The sequence below is a fragment of the Pezoporus wallicus genome, unplaced genomic scaffold (assembly GCF_028554395.1).
Source record: "Pezoporus wallicus isolate ANWC-B61680 ecotype Strahan unplaced genomic scaffold, APGP_CSIRO_Pwel_v1 contig_13971, whole genome shotgun sequence".
Lineage (NCBI taxonomy): Eukaryota > Metazoa > Chordata > Aves > Psittaciformes > Psittacidae > Pezoporus > Pezoporus wallicus.
The window spans coordinates 1-9,336 of record NW_026638996.1 but is presented as its reverse complement, the minus strand read 5'-3'; the positions used below and the strand labels follow the sequence as shown (position 1 = coordinate 9,336).

The 9,336-nt window shown below is 65.0% G+C and overlaps 2 protein-coding genes across 6 annotated transcripts; one reads left to right on the top strand and one right to left on the bottom strand.

Annotated features, from left to right (window-relative positions):
• Positions 1-95: 95 nt before the first annotated feature.
• LOC130601423 (RNA-binding protein 4B-like) lies at positions 96-4,117 on the top strand. Of its 5 annotated transcripts, none has more exons than XM_057413501.1 (4): positions 96-166; positions 519-940; positions 2,207-2,905; positions 3,549-4,117. In XM_057413501.1, the coding sequence occupies exons 2-3, from the start codon at positions 529-531 to the stop codon at positions 2,896-2,898; spliced, it is 1,104 nt and encodes a 367-aa protein (XP_057269484.1). In that variant the 5' UTR covers positions 96-166; positions 519-528; the 3' UTR covers positions 2,899-2,905; positions 3,549-4,117. The 5 variants fall into 5 exon arrangements, with proteins under 5 accessions (XP_057269484.1, XP_057269488.1, XP_057269487.1 ...); XM_057413505.1 differs by lacking the exon at positions 3,549-4,117 and adding an exon at positions 1,300-1,389 and having other exon boundaries at positions 2,207-2,342; XM_057413504.1 differs by lacking the exon at positions 3,549-4,117 and adding an exon at positions 1,284-1,389 and having other exon boundaries at positions 2,207-2,342.
• A 1,044-nt stretch (positions 4,118-5,161) lies between these two features.
• LOC130601425 (RNA-binding protein 14-like) lies at positions 5,162-8,161 on the bottom strand. The gene is made up of 2 exons (XM_057413507.1): positions 6,103-8,161; positions 5,162-5,783 (listed from the first exon to the last, which is right to left on the bottom strand). The coding sequence occupies exons 1-2, from the start codon at positions 7,701-7,703 to the stop codon at positions 5,576-5,578; spliced, it is 1,809 nt and encodes a 602-aa protein (XP_057269490.1). The 5' UTR covers positions 7,704-8,161; the 3' UTR covers positions 5,162-5,575.
• Between the last annotated feature and the right edge of the window lie 1,175 nt (positions 8,162-9,336).

The following is a 9,336-nucleotide window of genomic DNA, read 5'->3' as shown; positions in this document are numbered from 1 at the left end:
CCAGCGCCCCGCCCCTGCTCGCCCGTAATTGGCTGCGGCTGCGGCGCGGGGCGGACCTGGCGCCTGACGGACAAGGGAGCTGCCCAATGGGGGGGGCAGTGGGCGGAGCCCGAACCGGGCAGCGCCGCCGCCATTTTGTGAGCACCGCGCGGCGGACGGGGCGCAGGTGGGGGCGGGGCCGCGGCGGCGCCGGTACCGGGGTGGGGGTGGGGAGGGAACGGGGGGTGATGGGGATGGAGGGGGCGATGGGGGGGGGTGAGGTGGGGGCCTATGGGGCGAGCGGAGGCGTTGGGGGTAGGGGGGGTTCGGGAGACAAAGGAGCGGGGCTGAGCCCCGGGGGGGGGGGGGGAAATGCAGCGTTTTGGGGTGTTTTAGGAGGTTTCGGGGCACAGACCTCGGGGGGGGGGGGGGGGAGGGATGTGGGTCAGGGCCTCCCCCCGTGCGGCACAAGGGGGGTGTCGGGGTGGTGGTGGGGGGGCCGCACACGCAGCGGCACTGACCGGTGCCCCCGGTGCCAGGCTGTTCGAGATGGTGAAGCTGTTCATCGGGAACCTGCCGCGGGAGGCGACGGAGCAGGAGATCCGCTCCCTGTTCGAGCAGTACGGGAAGGTGCTGGAGTGCGACATCATCAAGAACTACGGCTTCGTGCACATCGAGGACAAGACGGCGGCCGAGGACGCCATCCGGAACCTGCACCACCACAAGCTGCACGGCGTCTGCATCAACGTGGAGGCCAGCAAGAACAAGAGCAAGGCCTCCACCAAGCTGCACGTGGGCAACATCAGCCCCGCCTGCACCAACCTGGAGCTGCGGGCTAAGTTCGAGGAGTACGGCCCCGTCATCGAGTGCGACATCGTCAAGGATTACGCCTTCGTGCACATGGAGCGGGCGGAGGACGCGGTGGAGGCCATCCGCGGGCTGGACAACACCGAGTTCCAAGGTGATCCGCGCCGGGGACGGGGCTGGGAGGATTCCCGGTATTCCCGTTAGATGTTTTCGCTCCCTCTTCCAGCTCCGGCTGCGCAGGTTGGGGTTGCAGCAGCAGCAGCAGCAGCACGGGTGAGGCCTCAGCCGGCCCCACCGGGCTCGCCCGCCCTTCCCTTCACCGCAATTGAGTGCAAATGGGGGGGTTTAGTTTGGTTTTTGCTCTCTTTTCCACATCCCATCTCCTGTTGTGCCGCACAAGGGCACGAGGAGGCCGTTCCCGGCGCGGTGCCGGAGCGAGGGCAGGGGCGTTTGGGGCTGGGGGAGGACGGGACTGACCCATCTCTGACTTAACCCAGCACGGCCGCCCCACAGGAGGATCCCGACGGCGAAGTCCCAACTCTTGTGCCGACGGCGCGGCGTGAAGCCAGGCTGCCGCCCGCCCTCGTAGCCTTGCCCTGCCTGGTAAGAGGGTGAGCGGAGGCGCCCGATCCCGCGCCGGCCGCGGCCCCGGTGCCGGCGGCACGCGGCATCGCTCGCTCGGGCTCTCGCCGTCTCGGCGCGGGAGCTTTCGCTGGCAGCCGCGGACGCAGCGCCGGGGCTGAGCGTCCGGATTCGAGCTCGTGGCGAGCGTGGTCTCCGGCCGGCCAGGGCGTCAGGGAGGTGTCCGGTGCTTCAGGCGGGGGTTCTGGCAAACCCCAATGCCCCCGTTCCGGGGTTCCCTCTCCCACCGGGATGGTGCAGCTGCATCCGGAGCTGCCGCAGCCGTGGTGGCATCCGTGGGACCCGCAAGTGCCGCAGCTGCGCTTGGCTTGCCTCGTGCCGTGCTCCGGGGTTGCCCGGTGTTGCCTCCGTCTTAACCCACCTATGGCGAGAGCGTTTTCCGACGGGAAGCTTGTGCGGGGCCAGCGGTGCCGCGGGCTCATCGCAGGCTGCTGCGGCAGCACCGTCGGGTGCTGGCAAAAAGCCATCTTGGGCTGTGTACTGGGGTAGTTGTCGGCTGGTGGGGTCACCAGAGCCCAGCCTGGCTTAGCTGGGCATGGGCAGTGCTTGGTCTTACTGGTGTTCTCCTGATAAGTCAGGTTGCCGGTGGCCAGCTCCTGCTCGAGCCTACTGTGGGCTCCTCCTGCGCCGGGTTGCTCCCTGCCGCGGTGCCCAGTGCCATCGGAGGCTGCGTGAGGGTTGGGCTGCGGCCAGTCCCGTCCCGCTGGTGCCGGTGGTTGTGAGAAGCCTCTCAGTGCGGCCTCACTGATGGCTTCCCTCTCGCGTCTCTCTCCTCAAGGCAAGCGGATGCGCGTGCAGCTGTCCACCAGCCGGCTGCGGACGGCGCCCGGGATGGGAGACAAGAGCGGCTGCTACCGCTGCGGGAAGGAAGGGCACTGGTCTAAGGAGTGCCCGGTAGATCGCCCGGGGCAAGTGGCGGACTTTGCCGAGGCCTATAACGAGCAGTACGGAGCCGTGCGCACTCCCTACACCGCGGGCTATGGGGAGACCGTGTATTACGATGAGGCGTACGGCGGGATGGCCGACTACTACAAGCGCTACCGCGTCCGCTCCTACGCCACGGCCTCTGCGTACGACGCCTACGCGGAGCAGACCATGGCCCAGTACTCCCAGTACGCCCAGTACTCCCAGGTCCAGTCCTCGGCCATGGCGGCCACCACAGCCATGGCCAGTCGCATCCCCACCACCTTAGACGCGTACGATAGAGCTCTGCTGCCGACCCCGGGCGCGGCGGCTGCTGTCGCCGCTGCCGCCACTGCCGCTGCGGCGGCCGCCTCCTCCACCTATTACACCCGGGATAGAAGCCCCCTGCGCCGCACGGCCGCCGCGGCCACCACCGTCGGAGAGGCGTACACGTACGAGCGTGGGCAGCTGTCGCCGGTCTCCTCGGTGGCCCGGGCCTCCCTCTACGACCTGCAGCGGTTCGGGCGGGACCCGTACGCGGACCGGGCGCGGTACTCTGCCTTTTGAGCTGGAGGTGAGCGTGTTGGCACAGCTGCTGTGCGGCGGGAGGGGGAACCCCAGCTGCTGCAGATAATGGGGGGGGCTGCGGTCCCCCCCAGGCACTGGTTGTGCTGGTCGAGCGTCTGTGCCTCTATGTGAGCTGGGATGAACGGCTGCGGTGAAGCAGGGCCAGGGCTTGCCGGGCGTTAAAGCCCAGGCCCTGGCTCTGGATGCTCTGCCCGGTGAGGATGTGTTGTGGCAATCGGTGCTGCTGGTGGAGCTGGTCAGTCCTGGTGGGTCGCTCTCCCTCGTGGCTCCTGCTGCTTGTAATCCCTCCGGAGCCAGCGCTGAGCCTGTGTGCTGTGCTGGCACAGCCACCGTGTGGTGGGGGGGTTCCCACAGAGCCGCCAGCCCTGTGTGCCGTGGCTGCCACACATATTCCCTGGGAATTGCTCCTGTCCGGGACGGTGCTCCTGGGATCTGCCTGGTAAAAGCCTCCACTGGCCGGGTTACTGCCCTGGCACGGGTCGTCCCAGGATGGCCACGATCCCAGTGCAGCCCAGCAGCCCCCGGCACCACGCCAGGACTCCGCTGTGTCTCAGGAAGCCGCGCTGGGGCTCGGCCCAGTCCCCGGCACCATCCCGGCGCCTGCGCCAACTCTGCTTTTCTCTTTTCAGGTAAGATATTTGCGGCTGGACGTCGGGTTCCCGTCGCACACCGAATCGGCACCGCGCGTCTCGGGCTGCGCCGGGCTTCCAGCCAGGCTCAGCCAATGAGTCGGTTCCTAACGGACGCTCAGCTTCTTCCCAGCTTGGTCAGGAGTAGTTTGAGCCCCTTCCATGTCGTGTCCCCCCAGCCCAGCTTTTCCGTTCTTGTGGTCAGGATTTGCTTTTCAGGTAGTTCAGGGGCCCCTGTCCCCCCCCTAGCTGGTCTAGGCTCAGGTGGTTGAGCGAGTGCAGCCGTAGCCATACCCGCAGCGCCAGCTTTGCTTTGCTTTGCCGCCCGCACGGAGCCCTCGCCAGAGCCTCCTTGATGATTATTATTATTATTATTTCTTTTTTTTTCTTTATTTTTTAAGAGGGTGAATAATCCACTTGTAGCTTTTCAGTCCCAAATGCCGCAGCTGACTGAGGCCGCCGCGCCGCACCAGCATGGGAGGGCCATCCTTGTGCGTGGAGCTCGTCCCGCGGCACTTAGTGTCCCCCAGCCCTACTGCCCAGTAAAATAAACTCCAGTTTTTAACAAACCCCCTGGCTCCAGCCCCCATTATTTCTCTGGACTCAATTCCCCCCATCTTACACCAGCTTATAGCCTCTTGGACTTACTGGTGCTGCCTGTGGCCCTGCCTGTGCTGAGGAGCTCCCAGTCAGGGTCCCCATGGGGTCTGCGCTGTAAATGAAGGGGCAATGAGCCTGGGGAGGACCCCAGCCCCACACATTGCCCTGCTAACAAGCAGGGGCTAGGTTTTGATGACATCCCGGCTCTCTTCCCAGTGCCCCTATGCAGGGTAGCGCACCCTTGGACCCCACTGTCCTTCCTCCCCCTTCTATCCCAGGCAGCACCTCTGCAGCTACCTGTGAATTAACCTCATTAGGGCTCTAATTGTTGCACTGCTCTCCCCTGTCTGTCGGTGCTTGCTTAGACCCAGGATCCTGCTTTCATTGACAGCCTGGCCCTTTGGGAGCCCCTTGTCACCCGCCGCTTCCAGGGTCACTCCACCTCATTTCCTTTGTGTGCTCACCCGCCGGCTCCTCCGTCACTGGGTGCACGTCTCCCAGCACCTGCCCTGGAAAAGGAGGGGAGAAGTGTTAGTCCCTTCTGTGCAACTCATTCCCACTGTGGTTACTGACCCCCCCCATGGCACAACCGGGACTGTCACGGCTCGGGCAGAGACAACAGCATTGTTGGACACTGTTGTGGTGATAGGAAGAGTCAGGGCACAGTGCCACGCACACACAACCAGAGCAAACACAGACCCTGCTTCACTGACTCAAGTCTCACCTCCTAAAACCGGTATTTCTCACCCAAAAAAAGACACCAGGCACCAATGTGTGTGCGCTGTGGCACAGTCCAGCAATGCCATCGGCAATGCTATGGCACTTCCTGCTGCTGCCAAAACACCAATTGCGCTCTGAGTCTGCTAGCAGCTCTGGCGCTTACTGCACAGCACCGCACAAAGCCAGGTTCTTGGAGGTGGATGAAGCCAGTGCTGGTGTTACAAACCCCTCACCGATGGCATTGCCGGTGTCCCTGAAGCACTGGGGAAGGGAAAGAACCAAACAGGAGGCAGTTGGGAAACGGTGAAGAGCCCAACGTTTATTTACAGTCATACAAAACCTCGGTGCTGCGCTGAGCCGGCACCCTGCCGCGGACTGACGCTGCCAAAGGGGGAATGAACCCCAAAAGGGGGAACTCGGTATAAAAGAGTGTGGGCTCTGCTCAGTGGCAACGACTGCCTGGGTTATAACCGGTGCCGATAGTTGAGACCGCAAAAGACGGCGCTACCACACTATGGCGGGAGGGGATGGTGAACCACGCGCCCGGCACCCAGCACCCGCTTTCCAACCGTAAGCATGGATCCTTCTAAAACAACTCCAAAAAAGAGAAAGGAAAAAGCAGCTAAAAAAGAACCGTCCTGCCCCTGGGGGCGAGAGCCAGAACCGAACCGTGCCGCGGCGCACGCAGCCTGCCCGCTGTCAGCGGCTCAGAGGCGGCGCTGGTAGCCCGAGTGGACGCGGGCGGCGGGCAGGTAATCGCCGTAAGTGCCCGAGTACCGGGCGTAATCGGGGTGCGCTTCCGGGAGGCGGCGGTAATCCAGCGGGGACTTTGTTGGCGAGCGGCGGTACGCGAGCGGCGAGTCTGCTAAGCGCCGGTAATCTGAGAGGTCAGAGAGACGGCGCTCGGAGCCGTACCTGCTCAAGAGAAGAGACACGTGGTGAATGAAGGGCAAAGTGCCCAAATCCACCACCAGCGGCCATGGCGTCCCGCATGGGGACGCACCGCAGCAGCACAACACCACCAGGCTGGCACTGGACACAGATCAGACGCTGCAGGAAGCCCCACCGCCGGCTCTACCACCCCGGACGAAGCCCCATCCCCACCACCCTGGCACACAGCACCCACCCTTCCACACGCCGGAGCTGACACTAAGCCCCTAGCTGGGCACTGGCACCCACCGGGGTGGCACAGAGCACACTGCGTGGCCACCCGGTGCCCGGCCCGGCGCCGTACCTTTTAGCCATAGCGGAGGATTTTTTGTATGGGTCGTCGTAGGCGGCGCTGCGAGGTGGAGAGAGGCGGGTGCGCTCGTATGGCGGTGCGATGGCGGCCTGTGACAGGCCCAGGTAGGAGGCCGTGGGCTGCCCCAGCTGGCTCGGCCCGTCGTAGGCGCTGCCCGGTTGGGCTCGGTAGGCAGCCGCCAGCGAGGCGGAGGAAGGCTGCTGCGCCGGGTAGGATGCCGCCATCGAGCCAGAGGGCTGCGGCCGGTACGCAGCCGTCAGTGGGGCTGACGCCTGTGCCTTGTAGGAGGCGTTGATGGCCTGGCTGCCATAAGCTGCCAGCGAGGAGCCCGCCTGGGCGCCGTAGGTGGCCGAGAGCGCAGTGACAGCAGACTGGCTGCCGTAGGAGGAGGGCAGGTTGGCGGTGGGCTGGGCACCATAGGCAGCAGAGTGACCGGCAACAGGCTGAGCACCATAGGGGGCCGAGAGCGCGGGTGCTGGCTGGGCGCCGTACGAGACTGAGTGGCCAGGCACAGGCTGGTAGGCAGCAGCGGCGTGACTGGCCACCGCCTGGGCACCGTAGGAGGTGATGTGTGTGGCCACAGCCTGCACGCCATAGGAGGCAGAGAGCGTGGCACCAGGCTGTGCACCGTAGGCGGCAGCGTGGCCGTCTATGGGCTGTGCGCCGTAGCCAGCAGCAGGCTGGGTGCTGTAGGAGGCCACATGTGTGGCCACAGCCTGGACACCGTAGGAGGCAGTGGGGCCAGCAGCTGCTGGGGCACCGTAGGCAACAGCGGTGGCAGCCTGTGCGCTGTAGGAAGCGGGGTAGGCGGAGGCAGCCTGCGCCCCGTAGGAGGAGACAATGGTGGCGGACTGGACACCGTAGCCAGAGAGTTGAGAGGCGGCAGGCTGCGTGCCATAGGAGGCAGGGGCCTGGGCACCGTAGGAGCTGAGAGAGTTGGCGGCGGGCTGCGCACCAGAGGCGCCGAGGGAGATGGAGGGCTGGGAGCGGTACGTAGCCCCCAGCGAGGCAGAGGGCTGGGTGCGGTAGGAAGCAGCCTGGCCGGTGGTGGGCTGCGGGCGATAGGCTACGCCGAGGGAGGCCGAAGGCTGGGCACGGTACGTAGCCCCCAGGGAGGCCGAGGGCTGGGCGCGGTAAGTCGCAGGCTGTGCTGTCATGGGGAGCGTCACTGCCGCGTAGCCGGCGCGGGTCGGGGAGCGCCGGAGTGGGCTGCGGTCTCTCCCAAAATAGGAGGGGGAGACGGGTCTGGCCTGCGCCTCGAAAGCCTCGTACTTGCCGGCGCCGCCAGTGCCAAAGCGCTGCTGGTAATCGTACAGGGAGGAGGCGGCAGCGTAGCCGGCATTGGCGGCTGAGGGGAAGGCAGCGTCGGCAACACGGCGCTGCTGGTCGAAGCCCTCGATCTTGGGCTGGAACTTCTCTCGGTATTCCAGGCCGATCCTCTTGGTCTTGTCAAGGCCGAGGGTGGGCGGCAGGGCCTGGCCTGCGCCCTTCTTCTGGACGTTGGTGGACAGTTCCACGTTCACTCTGCGCCCCTTCACCTCCTTGCCGTTAAGGTTTTCGATGGCAACCTTTGCATCTGCTTCGTTCTCCATGTGAACAAATGCATAGTCTGATAAAGCAGCAGACAGAGGATTATCAGTGAGGGGGGGAGAAAAGACAATTCGTTACAGGGTTGAATGCTTAAGGAGCCTCACGGGGGCCATGGTGGCTCAGCAGCGGCAGGACAGGCACTGCGACGGGCTTCGCCGGCCCTGCTCTACTGCTCAGGCAGCAGAGACAGAACCACCTTCATTTGCTTCCACCCCACAATGAATCTGGGCACAGCCTAACGCACCCAGCCTCCCGCTCAGCAGCCCCTGAACACCCTGGCACAGCTCTGGTTTGCTCTATTTCCCCCCGTTTTCACCTGCACCCCCACGGCTCAGCACCCTGCCCTGTGGCACCACAGCTCCTCCCTACCCATCTTCAGCACATGGACACCAAGAGCCCCGGGGGCCCAACCAGGCAGTCCTGGCAGTAAGTGGAGCAAAGCCAGAGGAGGCCCCTGCCCACGGAGAGACATCGAGTCTCTGGCAGGAGAAAGAAAGCTGGAGAAGAGAGGCAGGGGAGGAGAGGGAGAGAGAGGCAGGGGATGAAGGAGAGGGGAGCACCCCAGCACAACCTGCAGCACTGTACCCCAGGGCGAGCGGCACAACACGACCTGGAAGCAGAGAGGTGGTGAAAGGAGATGGAGAGCGAGGCAGGAGCAGGAGAAGCGGGACCCGGAGTGGCTGTGCCAGGTCTGCGGCGGTACAGCAGATCCCCCTCTGCCCATCCCCTGGCACAGCTCTCACCACTGCACCGTGCCCACACCAGCCCCATTGAGTTGGGGCTCAGATGCCACCACAGCAGCCCTGTGGCACGACGGGTCCGGGAGGCCGGCACGGGGCCGAAGGGCATTCTTCCTGCAGCCATGGGCCAGGTGTCACCATAACCGGTACCACTGGTGACAAGCGTATGGCCAGAAGGCTACCGTATGGCTCAGCCAGGGCAGCCCAACCACAGGAGCGCAGCAAACCCAATCCTGGTACCTCAAACTCTGGCTAAACATCAGCACCGCTTCCCCCACCTCCTGCACGTCCCCCTCTGCTCCTCTTTCCCATCCCGCCCCTTCCTGGCTCCCATCCCACATCCACGTATCCCGCTCCGGCAGCATCAGGAGGGGGACATCTTCTCCCTCCACCCCCAGCCCTCTCTGGGGGAACCCCACGAGTCAGCCACTGGCCAAGGGGATGCCAGAAGCTGTTGGCCCCGGTTTGGGGCAGTTTCTGATGGGCTCCGTTGGGAAGCTGTGACCTGGGACGAGAGAGCAGAGGCAACAACATCACCTCCCGCGAGGAGGAGCCGGCGGGGACAGGGACCTCGGGGGTGTCTCTGCGCCACGGGGCTGACACCGTCCCCCGGAGCACTCGGTGCTGGGGGGGTCCCGAACCCGCGGTTTCATAGCGTGTTCTCTCTGTGCTTTGGCTCTCCCACCTCTGTGGATGGGAAAGCGACTGCTCCGCGTGGGAGCGTGTTTGTGGAGGTGAAGCTGCGCTGGGAACAGCCGTGGAGGCGGCAGCGGGCAGGGGGTTAACCCCGCCTGGGAGGCGATGATGGAGGCCGCGGCCTGGCTGGAGCGAGCGCACCGGAGGGGGGAGTTTAATGGGGCAGGGATCGGACATGAGCAGCCCACAAGGGCTCGAC

Bases quoted from the DNA above. Each gene is read 5' to 3' on its own strand.
- LOC130601423 (XM_057413501.1), top strand. From the start codon at position 529: ATGGTGAAGCTGTTCATCGGGAACCTGCCGCGGGAGGCGACGGAGCAG. The intron at 941-2,206 runs GTGATCCGCGCC...TCTCTCCTCAAG, and splicing joins GGACAACACCGAGTTCCAAG to GCAAGCGGATGCGCGTGCAG.
- LOC130601425 (XM_057413507.1), bottom strand. From the start codon at position 7,703: ATGGAGAACGAAGCAGATGCAAAGGTTGCCATCGAAAACCTTAACGGC. The intron at 5,784-6,102 runs GTACGGCGCCGG...TCTCTTGAGCAG, and splicing joins TCCTCCGCTATGGCTAAAAG to GTACGGCTCCGAGCGCCGTC.